This window comes from Pogona vitticeps, chromosome 5 (genome assembly GCF_051106095.1).
Source record: "Pogona vitticeps strain Pit_001003342236 chromosome 5, PviZW2.1, whole genome shotgun sequence".
NCBI classification, from domain to species: domain Eukaryota; kingdom Metazoa; phylum Chordata; class Lepidosauria; order Squamata; family Agamidae; genus Pogona; species Pogona vitticeps.
This window is the reverse complement of record NC_135787.1, coordinates 92,592,896-92,609,866: the sequence shown is the minus strand read 5'-3', so window position 1 is coordinate 92,609,866 and position 16,971 is coordinate 92,592,896. Positions and strand designations below refer to the sequence as shown.

At 45.2% G+C, this 16,971-nt stretch overlaps 1 protein-coding gene across 1 annotated transcript in view; it reads right to left on the bottom strand.

Moving 5' to 3' along the window:
• Positions 1–286: 286 nt before the first annotated feature.
• The window catches only part of SLC2A9 (solute carrier family 2 member 9), a 203,114-nt gene continuing 186,429 nt past the window's right edge, over positions 287–16,971 (bottom strand). Inside the window, exon 12 of the mRNA XM_020814683.3 lies at positions 287–2,671. Coding sequence (XP_020670342.1) covers positions 2,414–2,671 — 258 coding nt within the window. The 3' untranslated portion in view covers positions 287–2,413. The remainder of the gene's footprint in view (positions 2,672–16,971) is intronic.

Genomic DNA, 16,971 nt, shown 5'->3' with positions numbered 1-16,971 from the left:
TGTAGCTTAGCAGCAGATCATTAATCTCTGTTCTGCAGTCAGATAATAACTCCTATACCTCCCCTCTCCGAGCAGCTAACTCACCATCATGGCAACTTCAAAAAGGGACATGATCTTTCTCCATTTAGGTGAACACTGTTTCTAAACATGAGCTAAGCATATACCCTTTTCTGAACCTGTGAATTCTCTTAGCTCAAACAAATCTATATTAACCCATAAAATAGTTACATTGTTTAAAACTGAATGGGTTTAAGTAAAAAATATGTATACAATCTACATTGGCCAATTTTCATAATACATCATTTTGATTAATTTTATTTCCAAAGCGTTTGTACCAAAACATGAAAACATTGTAATTTTATTAACAATAACAACAACCCTGAGAACATAATAGGATTCTCATTTAACTTAGAGGACTGAATAAAAGATAGTAAGCCCTGATATTTAAATAATTCTGTGATGAGATGGGTTTTTGAATTAAAATCTTGTAAGGAATATGGGGTTTGTAATTAAGAAATGAGCAAGAGAGGTTCCATCTTGTTTGTATAAAGTATCTATGCTATGCGGACAGGTTGTTTTCTAGGCGAGCAGAGAGAATGTTATTCTGACAGCCTGAGAAAAGGACTCGGTGTGATTAGATGGGAATTGTTGTGACTCTTTGCTAAACCACAGTAACCCAAATAACACCTGGTGTGTATGGGAAAGAAGTCTTGTGGTGCAACAGGACTGCTTGCCTAGTAACAAACTCTGATTGGATGACATCGTGGGAAGGTGCGATAAGCCCTTGCCAGTTACTCTTGAAAAAGGAACTTTTTGCCTATGGACATGGTCATTCAAGACTGACTCTTCAGTCAGTCATTCGTGACACACCCTGAAGTCTATCGGGACCAACCTTTACATGGACTGATCTTTGTACTATACTGGGTTACCCTTGGACCTATGGGCTTTTTCCTAAGGACTATGGATTATTTCTCTATGAACTCTTATTTTTGGAATACTCCACATAGACTATGCTCTTGTAATTTTGTAAGGACAATGGGACATTTACTGGATTTTTCTTTCCTAACGACAATGGGACTTTTACTGAATTTTTCTTTTTAGTACAGGATTTTTGTTCTACAGAATCACTGAGGACTATAGCCTTTTTATAACCTACTTGGAGTATTTTGTTTTTCCTAATGAATTACTGGACTGGAACTGTTGTTATTCTTTTTAATGGCTTTTTGTATTTTTGTAAGGTTTTTGAACACTTTTCTATTTTTCATGTTTTCTTTGCCTCACTACAGAGTTGTAAATAACTAACACAATGCTTATTTACTTGCCTTGGCTTAGTTTGGTTTTGATACCTAGTAACATTCTTATTTTTTTAATAAAATAATGATTATAAAACTCATTTGGTTTCCTGAACAGTACACTTGTGTTAGGGTCATCTGAGAGTGCTGCCTCAGCCTAGCATACTTAAGGAGTCCTGCCAGTGGTGCAAGTTAAGTCCAAGGACTACAAAGCCCACCTGTTCTTCTCACAGTAATATCTGAGAGTACAAGGGTGTTCTTATATGGGCAGACTTGTAAGACGGAGGGTTGTAGCACGGCTAGCTGAGCTCCAGGATTCCCTCAGCCTATTCTAGCGTGTGCAAACTCCTGATTACTCTCTGTCCAGGCTTTCACGTGTGCTTTCGAGCACCATGTTTGCTCACAAATTCTACATCTGAGGGAGTACACAAACATCACACCGCTTTTGAGGCATTTGTTACTCTTTCTTGAAAGAAGCAGTTCCTAAAAACAAAAAGGCCCAAGCAACTGAGTAGCATGGGATAAGTCTCTATTCTCATAATGGAAGCACATTAACTTGTAGTTTCCCAGATATATAGCTGATACTGTGGGACTAATAGTCAAGGGGCAGAGACATCCACTAAATAAATCTCTCCAAAAGCTTGCTTTTCCATACTATAGATTGTCATGAATAAAGGTGCTGGCGGCAGCAACTCCTCCACCTCTAGTGAGGAGATGACCAAGGCAGCTAGGGGCAGGTTGTAAAGGGCACCAAAGACAGAACTCCTCCTCCTCCCATGCTGTGTCACTGAGACAAGTAGTTCGTCTGCTCCAGATTTAGAGGGCACCTTAGGAAAATTATTAGGAAGTATTCACTGGCTTCTATGTTGCAGAACTAGCAGATGCTAAGAAATTGATCTGATGCAGAGTTTTCTCCTTGTTTGCCTCATTAAACAATCATCAGTTTTGAGTTTGCATAGATTTAAAAGAATCAACAACCAGTTTCAGTTCCTCCAGCAATCCTATTCTTCATTGTTTGCGTCAGCTAATTTAAATTGTTTAACAGTTTCCTCTGCATGTTGAAAGGAATGATTATGGTACCAATGCATGTGATGCAACAATACTATTTTAAAAATAGGGTTTTAAACTATTCTGTTTTTGACTTCCCCATTCTTAAATGTAGATGACAAGTTTGATTCTTGTTCTCCACCTGATTTTTTCCTGGCTTTAAACTGGTCCATTTCATGGATTTCTAAAGGCACTCTCTTCTTCTTGGCAAATGCTTGGTTGATTTCAGCAAGAGACTTGTTTTTTGTTTCAGGAAGGACAATAAAAAGATATGTGCCTCCAGCAAGACAGACAGCAGCAAACACTAGGAAACAATATGTCTGCAAACCTTCCTGAAAACATAAAGCAAAAAGAAAACACGCATCACCAACAATATAAAGGCAGCAAAAAGAACTCAAATTTGAGAATATGTGAGCATCATGTTTCAGTGATATGTAGCCATTCAAATGTTGTTGCCCAGTTATTCTTATCAACTATACTGGCACAAACAATAATGATGATAACATCTGGAGGGCCACATGTTCCACACTCCTCTTGTAAACAGCACCCTTGATTATGTGCAGTGTCACAAATGAAGAACTACAGTTTAATCCATCCCATCTAGAATGAGAGCTGATAGAATTAGCCCCCCCCCTTTTAAGGCAATACGGGGGCAGGGGGAACTGCAACTGCCCATACACTCATCTTCATTATTTTAGAGATTGGGGACGGCAGTAGTCTTGTGCATTTTCACCTTAGAAATATAGAGCTGGAAGGCACACCTAAGATCACTGAGCCTAACACTCTGCTGATATAAGAAATCCACAGTTATAGCACCCAACTTGATTAAAAAATCCTACAATAAAGAACAGTCTGCTTCCTTCCAAAGTAGTCCATTCTCAAACACTCTCACTATCAGGAAGCTCTTCCTAACATTTAGTCAAAATCTGCCTTCTTGTAATTTGAATCTCTTACTCTAGTTCCTACACTTTGAAGCAATAGAAAATAAACTTGCTCCATCTTCCACATGACAGCCCCTCAAATATTTAAACATGTATGTTGTATCATCTCTCAAGTTTTTTCTCCAGACAAAATGTACCCATATACCCTTCAAAACCTCCTCATAGGGCTTGGTTGCCTTTTGCTGGGTACAAGCCAGCTTGTTGATATTCTTCTTATACAGTGGTGTCCAGAATTAGATACAGTATTCCAGTAAGGTCTGACCAAAGCAGAATACAGTGGTACTATTACTTCCTTTGAGCTGGACACTATCCCTCTGGTTATGCAGCCTACTACTACATTTGCGTTTGCCGTCAACACATGTTGAACTTGTGGCCAGAGTTCACTAAATCCTTCTCATATACACTACTGCTAAGTCAGATGTCACCCTATTTTGCATCTAATTTCTCCTGCCAAAAAAGAGAAGTTACTTACCTGAAACTCTGGTTCTTCAAGTGGTCCTCTGTGAATTCACACTAATGGATTCATCTGTGCTCGAGCAGGCAGCCTCGGAAACTTTCACAGCTTTAAGCACTTAGTGCTGGGACCTCCCCTGCACCGGCTACATAATTCCGCCCCCGACACCCAGTGCCTCAGTTCTAAGGAACCGACCGCCGCTGCCCAGCATGCCATGGCACACGTGACAGATAGCAGGGAGGAGGGCAGGACATGTGAATTGACAGAGGACCACTCGAAGAACCAGAGTTACAGGTAAGTAACTTCTCTTTCTCTTTTGTGGCCTCTGTGAATACACACTAATGGGTGATTGGCAAGCTGACTAACCAGGAGTAGCAACGTCATGAAAGTGCAGAAGCCACGACAGTTTGACCTACCACAGCCTGAGTGTTCGGATGGACATCCAGGCGGTACTGCGAGATGAAGGTAGACAGAGTGGTACATGTGGCAATGCAGCAGACATCCGTGATGTTCACCCCACGGAGAAAGGCTATTGAGGATGCTACAGCATTTTTGGAATAGGAGTCTCTGCCAAATCATAGGCAAGATGGATGGTCTGGACCATCCATCTAGAAATGGTTTGAGAGGACGCCAGTGCTCCAAAGGAGGAGCCAGCAAAGTTGACAAAGAGACATTGTGAGGCACAAAAGGTGGTTGTGCGATGCACATAATATGATAGCACGCTTGACATCTACAGATTGCAGATCTGTCTCAAGCAGTGAAAATGGTGTGGGGAAGAAAACAGGAAAGCCAGCTGGCTGGTTCAAATGGAAGGCAGAAAATACCCTAGGCAAGAAGGTAATGTCTGGCCATAAGGTTACCCCACAGAAAAGAGGATCTGCACTTAGAGTAGCCAGTCCTCCAGTCCTGCAAGCCAAGGTTACTGCCAGGAGAAAGGCAGTTTTGAGGGTTAGCAAGTGGAGCGATGCTGATACCAAGGGCTTGAAGGAAGACCTCAAAAGCTGCCAAGTGTAAGTGGTCTATAGGCAGGGCCCATATTCTCCAGGCCTTGGAAAAACAGCTTGCATTTAGAATGGGCCAGTCCCAGATGAAACAGGTGAAGGAGAAACTGAAGGAATGCATCCAGAGATGTTGGCCTAGTAGGAAAATGTTGTCTTGATGCAAAGTGACAGAACACCTATGCATTATTTATTTATTTATTTATTTATTTATTTATTTATTTATTTATTTACTTACTTACTTACTTACTTACTTACTTACTTACTTACTTACTTACTTACTTACTTACTTACTTACTTACTTACTTACTTACTTACTTACTTACTTATTTATATCCCACCCATTTAGACCACATCTACTTTGGGCAGCTTACAATAAAAATAACATAAAAGCAATTAAAAGCAGCAATTTAAAACAACAATAATGATATCGTTCAAGATGGAAAGGTAAAAATCAAAATAGAAAAGTAAAAATGGAAAAATAAAGACAGAACAGTAAAGATCAAGTAGTGACAGAAGGGAAGGTCTGCCTAAAGACCCAGGCCTTAAGTTGGGAGTTATAGGAATAAGTCAAGGTGGTAGAAGGTTTGTGAGCATGATTGAGTATGTCTGTTACAGATGGGGAAGTCTCCAAGCCGACAGGTGGAAGGATTCGAGGTCCGGATGAAATATCCAACCCTTATCTCGAGACAGTAGATGAGAGACCAGCTGCAGCATGATGTATTCCGCTGCTCACAGGAGCAGGATCGAGAACCATGGCTGGCCAAGCATGATGTTTGCACACTCATGTTGGACTTGAACGACAGTCCTTTGAAGAAAGGGGAAAGGTGGAAACATGTAAAGGAGGCCCCATGACCAATTCATCAGGAAGGTGCCTCCTGGGAGTTGTGGCGGATGCCGGCTTGGGAGCAGAACATGGCCCATCAACGACAGAGGCAGCAAAATATGGTATCATCGAGAGCCCACTCGTGAGGGCAGGACTGTAGTCTGCTGAGATGGACTGCCATGGAATTGTTCTCGCCTGTCAAATGTACAGCAACCAGATAAATATGGCGAGCATAACACCATTCCGAAAAATTAATGGTGTGAAAGAAAGGCGTAACAAATGAGTGTTGCCCTGCTTGTTTATAAAATAAACTGCAGTGGCATTGGTCAATGCAACCTGAACCACCCACCCACGGAATAGGCGCTCGGAGACCCAAAAGGCCTTGGTAATTGCCAAGGAGCTCCAGCCCATTGTTATGCAGGCTGGCTTCTATTGTGGATCAGTGGCCATGGGCAACATGGTGGTGTAGACAAGCCTCCCCCCAGCCTGAAAGGCTGGCATCTGCAGTTAAGAGACCAAAGGATCTCCCAATCTGTAAGGTGGGGGGGTCCCCACCAATCCAGTTGTGCAGCAAGTTCTGGAGTTACCTGGAGCAACATGGATGGGTGGCTGCAAGATATCTGAAAAAGAGAAACCAGGCTTGAAGGGATGCATCCTCAGTCGAGCATGCTGTCCCACAGCTGTGATAGATGCCATCAGCCCCAGAAGGCGCTGGACCTGTAGGACAGGGAACCAAATGCCTGAAGAAAAGGAGCATAATACAGTGGAACCTCTACTTAAGAACTTAATCTGTTTTGGAATGGTGTTCTTAAGTTGAAACGTTCTTAAGTTGAAGCAAAATTTCCCATAGGAATAGACTGAAAACCAATTAATCCGTTCTGGTTGTTTTTTGTTATGTAGAGGTGCGTTCGTACATTGAAGCATTAGTTCCCATAGGTTAATACGTACTCTACCACTAGGGGGAGTTTTTTTTTTAACCTAAGATGATCTAAGGTTAAAAAAAGAGCAGGAAAGTTTTTTTTTCCTGTTCTTATCTTGGATTTCTGTTCTCAAGTAGAAGCAAAATTTAGCAAATGGAGCAGTTCTTAAGTTGGATTGTTCTTAAGTAGGGACGTTCTTAAGTAGAGACCCCACTGTAAATCATGCCTTTTCACAGGCTTGTTGTCGGGGGGGGGGGGGGGAAAGCTTGCTTCAAGAAAGCATCCAAAGTCACCTCAGTACAATGTACACATTATGTATGTCGACTTTAGTCCTAACTCTGACTTTAGTCCTAACTCTGACAAAAGAGACAGTGATTCCCTCAACTGAAACCCTGAGAAAGCGTTGACGGTCTGACTGGATGCTGGCATGAAAATGAGCATCTTATGGTAAACCAGTTCCCTGGACGTAACATGTGAATAACAGAGTCCAAGGAAGCCATACGGAATCTACATAGAGTAATAAAAGAATTCATATCTCCAAAATCAAGGATGGGCCAGAAGCCTCCATCCTTTTTGGGGGGTGTGTGTGTTTAAGGGTGGCCTTAACATGAAGGAACACGAATTGGAAAGACAAGGGGTCAAACGGATTGATTGGTCAACGACAGAAAAGTCAGGTGCAGTAAAGAGACTGTTTGGTTTTGAGGTCCTGCCTGTGGTTTTGTTGGTCAGGGCACTGCCTGCCCACATGTCTAGGGGGTGGCAGCTGGTAACTTTGGGGTTGAGGCCTTTGACATTCCCAGGATGCCCCAGGCTGGTAGGAACAACTCCAGGTACTTGCGGGTGTTATGCCGCAAAAGAACATACCGCCATTACAGCTTGAGCAGGTCATCAAGAATAACATCAGTTTTCTAACCAAAAAGCCCTATACCATCAAACTGCAGGTCCTCAACCCACCAATTGTTTGTATGTTGGTTTAAAGGCATGCACTTGTGACGCGCCAGCCCCTTGCCCCTCTGGTGATATAGGAGGCCTTAACTGTAAAGGTGCACAGGAGCTACCTGCAGAATGGGCAATGCCAAATTCCATAAGTGGTGATGATAAGCGCCCACAGAAGTGGAGCAATTAGCTACATGGTGGCCAAAAAATAAAAACACTGACCAAAGAACTCCTTATTGGGGATATGAAGAACCACCTGCTGTGGTAAAGGAGGGTGACTATCTGCAGCAACTGATATGGGTGTAGGAAGATAGGTTGGAAAATCTTCCTCCCCTTCTGACTCATGCATGTAATCATCTTCTGAAGATTAGGGGAGAAGTCTTTCTAACATGAGCCTGACCAAGATCAGTCTCAACACAGTTGCCGGGACGGAGAAGGCTGAATGGATTAACAGTGGGTTCAATCGAACCTGTGGATACTTTGCTGCCGGAGCTGAGTTCGAGGGAGCACTACACTGCTGAGGCATAGGTGGAGGCACAAGCACTCTTTAGCCCATGACTCAGTGCCAGGTGGAGTGGGGTGGCGGGAAAAGCTCATAGCTCCTATACTGAATAAAAAGACTGGTCTTGCAAGAAACCTGTCAGTGTGATAGGACCCTCCTGAGGAAAATTACTCAGGTCTACCTGACAGCAGCAGGGCTCTTGGGTTGACTTCTATGAGTCCTTTCCTACGCTGGCACTGGTAGCTGAGGTGGGGACACAGGCTGTGTGAACAAGCCCATTAATAAATGAGGGCTGTTTTTTGCCAAATTATCAACCACCGAAAGGGTGTTACCCCAGTCAGGCATATCACTGACTAGTGGGGCTAGCAGTGGGACCTGTAGGGCCCCCCTTTTTTCTAAAGGCAAAGCTAGGCTGCCGAATGTTGCCAGAAAGCTCTAGCTTTGGCACCCAGCTGTCTCCAGAAATAGCTGTGTGAACAAGCCCATTGATAAATGAGGGCTGTTTTATGCCAAACCACCAAAAAGGTGTTACCCCAGTCAGGAATATCACTGACAGGTGGGGCTGGCAGTGGGAGTTGCAGGGGGCTGTTTCTTTTCCCCAAAGGCAAAGCCAAGGCTTACCGTATGTTGCCAGAACATCTTCAGCCTCGGCACCCGGCTCTCTCCGCAATTAGCAGCTGTATGAATGAGCCCATGAAGGAGGGTGTTCCATGCCCTCTAAAGAGGCTTTCACCCCAGTCAGGAGAATCACTGACAAATGAGGATGGTGGCAGAAGCTGCAGGGAACCCTTTCTTCTTCCAAGGTCAAAGCTAGGGCTACCGTATGTTGCCAGGATATCTCCGACTATAGTGCCCGGATCTCTGCAGACTTAGTTCAGATGCTGTTGTAGCGAAATGCCAACAGGTGATGTCATTCCTGCCTGTCCATTACAGAAGCTCAAGGGGGAGGAGCCAAGGATAGGGCAGGAAAGGTGGAAGGGCAGAGTCAGAGAGACAGTTGGAGATGTAGAATGGCAGTTAGGGTTTAGGAGAGAGAAGGAGAGGGTTAGTGAATTGAACTGAGAGAGTTAGGAGAGAGAATTGTAAGGGTTAAATATATTGAACAAGCAGGAATGAAATCATAAGAACTATAAGAGAGATATTGATTACAAGTACATCGTAGTTTGGAATAAAAGTGACTGCATGCATAATCCAATCTGTATTAATACCTGATACAGTTCCTACATGATTTACCTTTATGATTTACTTGACAATAAAAGAAAATTTGTTAATTAAACCTCTGATTCCTAAGTTCAATAACCCTTAGTTTTGGCAGCATCCGAGTATAACATAATTGGTATTAGGAGAATGCCTGGTGGCAGCGTGAAGGAAAAAGGGTGTGATCCCTTGTGAGGGCCCAATAAACAGGGGCAACAAGGTAGATTGCCACAGCTGTCCTCTTCTTTTTTTACACGAAGAGGAAGATTACAAAGAGATGCATAGCTTTTGCTCCTGAGCCTGGGGATAGCCTTGTTAAGAATAAAAGGCAGCTCCAAAGCTGGCTTTGTAAAGGCTTTGCAAGCTTTTTACAAAGAGTACCAAACGCCGGCTGGTGCTCTTCCCCCAGGCAGAAGAAACAATTTGTTACTGAAGAAAGAACAAGAAGAGGTCAAAGAAAGAAAAAAAAGATAGAATAGGTTTTTAAACTTGGAACGTTCCAAGCAAAGCTGCTGCTACAGCAACAGTTGAAAAAAGAACTGAGGCACTGGGTGCCAGGGGCAGAGTTATATAGCCAGTGCAGGGGAGGTTCCAGCACTAAGTGCTTAGAGCTGTGAAAGTTTCCAAGAATGCTCTGCTCGAGAGCAGATTAACCCATTAGTGTGTATTCACAGAGGCCACAAAGGAGAATCAAAGTTACCTTTATCCTTGCTGAAACAAATTTTGTTTCTGTGCAATTCTCTAATCAGTTGAAGCCATTTGAATTCTGATTCTGTCTCCTGAAATACTATCTTTCCCAGCTGGGTGCAGTATTTACTATTTCTTTATTTAATGAGCTTTCCCTCTCCCTGTCCACTTACCGTATTTTTCCATGTATAAGACAATATTTTTCCTAAAATAGAGCAAACATTGAGGGTCATCTTATACATGGAAGTAAGCCAAACTGCTGGCATGCAGAGCCCTCTCTGTGGGCACATGAGCCATGCCAATGCTGCTGCCCATGCCAGCCTGGTACAGGGGTTCAGCTCAAGCTCATGCTGCCGCCTTGTCCCCTGCATGAAGGGAATCCATGAGTGGCACTGGAGAAGGTGATCGGGCAGTGGCAGCACAAGGAGGAGGAAGTGAAGGAGGAAATGTTCTTGGCGGCCAATCGTGGCTGCCAATAGACTGCGGCTGCCAAATTGCCTCCTCCAGCACCACTCGTGGGCTTCCTTTGGGTGGGGACAAGACGGCGGCATGGGGATTTACACCAGGACTTTTGGCAGTTCCAACTATGATGATGCTTCAGGCTTTCCATGCTGCTGACCATGAAGCTCCCATTGTGCTTGCTGTGCCACTGCATTCTGAGGAAGAGCTGTGGAAGCTCCGAAGCAGGCACCTGCTGCTTGGCAGTAAGTGGCTCAGGAGAAAGACCTTCACTTTTCCCCATGGTAATGCCCCCTTCCCATTGGCATCATGAGGGAAACTGCTTGTTTATGCATGGCTTTCGGTCTCCTTCCTTCTTGGCAAGGGTCTGTTGCAGGTTTGAGGGAACCCTTGAAAACTTCCCCTCCTTCTCTTTCCCCTCCTTCTCTTTCTCATTGCTGGTGCTGGAGTGATGGGGAAAGCTGAGGGAGCCTGCGAGTGGCACTGGAGGAGGCAATCGGGAGGCTGCAATCAATGAGCAGTTGTGGGGGCAGCTGAGTGTGGCTCCTCCTCTGCCTACTGCTGCTGCTGCCACCACTGCCCAATTGTCTCCTCCAGTGCCACTGCTGGGGCTCAGCTAAAGCTCATGCAACTGTCTTGTCCCCTGCCCAAAGGGAACCTGTGAGTGGTGCTGGAGGCGGCGATTGGGTGGCAGCAGCAGGGGGAAGGAGGAGCTGAACTCGGCTGCCCCTCAGCATGCATTGTGGCTGCCCATTGACTGCGACTCTAGCGCTGCAGGAGAGCGAGCAAGCGGGGTGGAGTGCAATGCAGGAAGCCCAGGCAAAGGCCCTGCCTATATTTGGGGAAGAGGGGGAAAGCATCCCCTGGGTGGCCCTATGGAGGATGTGCTGGCCCGGAGGGTGCCTGGTGATTTGGGCACTCAGGATCAAAATGGGGGGATGTCTTATACATGGGGGCATCTTATACATGGAAAGTACTGTATTTCATAAAGATATAGAACTATAGATGGGCACGAACCAAAAACTTTACAAAGTAGTTTATTTATTTTATTTATTTATTTCATTTATACCCCGCCTATCTAGTCAATTGTGACCACTCTAGGCAGCTTACAACATACACTTAAAAAATAAACATATAACAAACCTCATCACAAAAAATAATTTACATAAATTAAAAGATAGAATAATTTTTTTCCCCAAAGATGGCGAGAAACAGGATATATTATAACAGAAAAAAGAATAATTAGGTATTAGGTGGAAAGGGGCAAGGCCTGCCTGAACATCCATGTTTTCAGTTGTTTCTTTAAAATACCCAGCGAGGGAGCTGCACGAATGTCAGGAGGTAAGTTGTTCCAGAGGTGAGGAGCCACTGCCGAGAAGGCCCGGTTTCTTGTTTTTTCCTTCCGGGCCTCCCTTGGCGTCAGGCTCTTCAGCCTCACCTCCTGACTCGCTTGGGTGACACGGGTAGAACTGGGTGGGAGTAAGCGTTCCGCCAAGTATCGAGGCCCTAAACGGTTTAGGGGTTTAAACGTAAGCGTCAGAACTTTGAAGACAACGCAGAACTGAATGGGCAGCCAATGCAGCGCGGCCAGAATAGGAGAAATGTGATGGTATCTTCGAGCTCCACTTAGGAGTCTGGCCGCCGCATTCTGCACCACTTGGAGTTTCCGCGTCAGCCTCAAAGGTAGCCCCACATAGAGTGCGTTACAGTGGTCTAATCTTGAGATTACGAGCGCATGGACCAGGGTGGTGAGTGCCCCCACATCGAGATAGGGTCGCAGCCAGGCTATCCGCCAGAGATGAAAAAAGGCGGTGCGGACCACGGACGCCACCTGAGTCTCCATGGAGAGCGCCAGGTCCAGGTGGATCCCCAGACTGCGAACCCCACTCTTTGCGGGAAGAGTCACCCCCCCAAATGAGAGGGAGTCACCCAAGCCGCCAACAGTGGGGGCACCCACCCTCAAGACCTCCGTCGTGTCCGGGTTCAGCCTCAGCCCGTTCTCCTGCATCCACTCCAGTACGGTCCCCAGGCAGCGCTGGAGGGACAGGACGGCATCACCTGCAGTTGGAGTAAAGGAGATGTAGATCTGGGTGTCATCCTCATACTGATGACACGACGCTCCACATCCTCTGATGACCCCACCCAGCGGCCTCATGAAGATATTAAACAGCATTGGGGAGATAATCGACCCTTATGGAACCCCACAATTGAGGCTCCACGGGGCCGAGACACTCTCCCCAAGCTGTACTCTCTGGAGAGAGGTCCCGGCGGATGGCCTCCACTTTAGATTTTAAAAAGGCTGCAAACTGGTCAGGTGAGAAACTAGGGGGAGGCCTATCACCAAGACCAGTTCCGGATAGGTCGTGAACTATACGGAATAGATCCGCCTGCTGATTGGACGCTTCGCTTATCCGGTTAGCGAAGTAAGTTCGACAAGCAGCCTTTATCTTAGAGAGGTAAAGGTTAGTTGCGACCCTGACAGCTATCCAATTATAATCCGTCGGGTCCTTCCTCCACTTATGCTCTAGCCTTCTCCTATGTCGCTTCAGAGCTCGGAGCTCCTGGTTAAACCAAGGCGCCGGGCGCATTCTGCGACGGAGAGGGCATTTAGGCACGATCATGTCTACGGCCCTGGTGGCAGCCATGGTCCAGCTGTCAATCAGAGCGTCAACAAGAGCGCTAGCCAGGTCAGCCGTGACCCCTCTCATGGCATCCTGGAATCCAACCGGATCCAGTAGCCTTCGAGGGCGGACCATGAAAGTAGGTCCCTGCTCCCTGCGAGGGGGGAGAGCCACGGAAACCTTACATTTTACCAGATGGTGATCTGACCATGACAAGGGGAGCGACACAAGGTCGGTCACCACCAGACCACACTCGCTCCAGTTGGTGGAAAAGACCAGGTCCAACGTATGGCCACCCACGTGGGTGGGGCCGTTGACATGTCGGGACATGTTCAAGGAAGCCATGGTTTCCAGGAACTCAAGAGCTGGCCCGGTAACCTCTGCCCCCGCATGCACGTTGAAATCACCCAAGACCAAAAGCCTTGGGGATCCCAACAGTGCCGCGGAGACAAAGTCGGCCAGCTCCGGAAGGGAAGTCGCTGGGTTACAGGGAGCGCGATAACACAGCAAAATCCCAATTCCATCCCTGGCCCCAATCGACACGTGGAGTGCCTCTAGACCCGGCCTTACCACCGAGGAGCGTCTGGTAACCTGTAAGCTGGATTTATACACAATGGCTACTCCCCCCCTCGCCCCTCCAGTCTACCCTGGTGCTGGACGGCATAACCGGGCGGACAGATGAGAGCCAGGGGAGGACCCCCCTCCCCGCCAATCCACATCTCGGTTATGCATGCCAGGTCTGGGTCCTCCTCCAGGATAAGGTCACAAATTACCTGGGATTTATTGGACACAGACCTGGCATTCAACAGCAGCAGGGATAGAGTGGAAGGCTGGCTGAACTGGTTACCTCGATATTGGGGGTTGGTCACAGTCTCAGAACAATAAACAGCCTTCAAACATCTGTTCCTTGTTCTTCTAACACGAGTAGGGACTGCGCCGACGCTATACCTCCCATTACCCGTAGTCACAGAGATCTTAAAAGGCCGCTCGCTGGGGGGGGCAGGCCTTCCAATCCATATCAGGGAGAGAGAAGGGAAAAGGAACAAAGAAAAAGAGGAAAAGGGAAAAAGTAAAAGAGAAAAAAACAATTGACAAATAAATACAAAATCAAAATATCAAAAATTAACAGAAAATGGTGCATAAAAATAGTTCATAAAAAATAGTTCATAAAAAATAGTTAATTCCTTGGTTCAGGCCGGTTTGAGTTGGTCAAAAGTGACAAACCAAAACAAACTGAGCCAAACAAACAAACTCTGGAGGAAGGCATTCCAGGACTTCTGAATATCTGAATCCAAACAAACTAATTTGTGTTTCCCCCCCAAAAAAAAGTTTGATAATTTTTTGTTTCATGGACTTCAATGAATCACAAACCACAATGAACCACCATTTTGCTGGTATGTGTCGATCTCTATACAGAACACCACTGAGTTCAGGACAGAGTCCTGTAGCACTCCTCTCGAAATTTTTCTCCCAGATGATGAGAAACCACTTGTTTCATTTTAATTTTGACTTTATATTATTATAAATAATATCACCTATCCGTCACCACAGAACAGTGAAGAAAGAGCCTATGAGTGGCGGGAAGGTGGAGCCAAGGGGGGAGGGAGCTGGATGTAAAGACTGGTGTAGGGAGTCTGAAAAAGAATCTGGGAGAAAGAGACTTGTGTATCTTGAAAGTGACTAGAGAGTGAGTTAGAGATCTGTAAGAACATAAATTGGAATAGAGAGTTAAAAGAGTTTTGAAGTTGTATCTGATTAGATTCAAAGTGACTGGTGGCCTGTGATTGATCTAATGAATATTTATCATCTAATAACTTCCCTGATCAAATAAAAACCTTAAGTTTTTAACAACACTTGTCTCTATATGTAATTGATATTAAAGCATTAATATCTGGTGGCAGCGAACAAGAAAGAAGAGCAAGAACCTCATGAAGGCCTTGGGGGATAGGGACTTCAGAGGAGATTGCAACAAATTGGTGACCAGCGGCGGGATCGAATGTAATCCAGTGGCGCCTAAAACTAGAAAGGTTCCCAGAGGAGAAAAATATATTTTAGTCAGGGGATCTGAAGTGGATGGAGTGGGTAACTTCCTAGAGCTTTTCAGGGGGAAACACTTAGTGGGGAGGCTCCTAAGCTCAGAGCGGGGCTCTAAGATAGGGACAGGCTCTGAGGAAACCATTTCTGGAAGGTGTTTGCCTTAGGCAAAGAAGGGACCAGTTGGTTAGCTTGTCCTGAGCTCAAAGGGGAGAGTTCTGAGAGGACAAAGCGGAGGCCAAGGTCAGAGAAGCTGAGGTGACTCAAATCAGCAAAAGCTGGAAAGAGTTAAAGCTGATATTTCTGTTTATTTTGGGGGCTAGAGGCAGGGAGAAACTTTGTCTCATGCTAAAGGCCTAGCTGGGAGCCAGAGGTCTAAACAGAGTATCCTGACAGTGGATGTTCGCTGGGGAAGCAACTATATTACACAGACTCTAACTCACTGGAGAAAAAAGTGTACCTTTTAAATCTGAGGCGTGTAAATTGAAGCAGAAGCCTAAATAAATAAACATGCCTTCCATGCGGGGAAAAAGGCGACAGAGGTGCCTCTTGAGGTTTCAGATGCTTCAGATCAAGAGGGGGAAGGAACTCTTAGAGGAATTACCTCAGAGGGAGAAATGGAGACCTCAAAGGGGGAGGACTCTATAGAATTCAGAAAATGAAAAGTAGAGAAAGCACAGGAATTCAAGCTGAAACAGATGGATCTACAACAGCTAGAAATTCAAGCTCGGACTGAGGAAAAACAGCTAGAAATTCAGGCTTGGGCTGCGGAAAGACAGTGAGATATAGAGGTGGAAAAGATAGCCCTAGAGAAGGAAAGAATGTCTTTTGAACTAAGGAGGTTGGAGCTCACTGCCCAGAATAATAACAATAATAATAACAGCCAGTCTAATTCAGAAGAAAGACATTTGTCCAAGGCAGACCTTAAAATGATCCCTGTACTTAGAAACAGAGATGATCCTGAATCTTTCATTATTCTGTTTGAGCATGCGTGTGAAAATTTTGAAGTGAGGGGATCAGAACGCCTCGTTGGCGCAGTGGTTAAACTGCTGTACTGCAGCCAAAACTGTGCTCACGACCTGGGGTTCAATCCCAGATAGCGGCTCAAAGTTGACTCAGCCTTCTATCCTTCCAAGATTGCTAAAATGAGTGCCCAGCTCACTGGGGGGGCAATGTGTAGCCTGCATAATTAACTTGCAAACCGCCCAGAAAGTGCTTGAAGTGCTATGGGGTGGTATATAAGCAGCATGCTTTGCTTTGCTTTTTGTACAGAGGTCCCAGATAAGTGCTGAGTTAGCGGATATATACACCCAGATGCCATTGGATTTAGTGAGAGATTTCGAAGAATTTAAAAAGTTGGTATTCTCACGGTTTGGCATCAATGCTGAGCATTTGAGGCGGAGTTTCAGGGCACTGACAAAAAAAAACCTGACGAATCCTACTCTCAATTGGGGGCAAACTTGATCAAATATTTTGACAAATGGCTCCAACAGGAAGGGGTTGAAACTGTACAAAATATTAAGAACATCCTGGGTCTAGAGCAGTTCTATTCACTTCTACTGGGAGACCTGAGGTATCTAGTGAGAGATAAAAAGCCCAAAGATGTTCAGGAAGCTGGAGAGGTCGCAGATTTTATTTCACATATTCAAAACCCAAATTTTTCTGAGGTAAAAGTGGGAAGAAAAACCTGGGATGACAGTAAAAAGGATCCTAAGGGGTTACCTCAGGAACCAGCAGGCAAGTGGTGGCCAGAGATAATCCATTGCTACTTAATTGAAACCAACCAGGAACTTTTTAAAAGTTCTGGAGATAGCATCTATGTAAATGAGACAAAATTTATGGCTCTGAAAGACTCTTGCTCTCAAGCTACTTTGTGCCATCCAGTCATAATCCCTCCTGAGTATATACTGAAAGGTGAAAGCATGTCAGTTAAAGGGATAGGGTCAGAAATAGTTACCACGCCAGTGGCTGAGGTACCTATAAGATATCAAGAGTGGAAAGGATTATGGAGAACAGGCATAGTTGATTGATTGCCTGCACCTTGTTTAATTGGAATC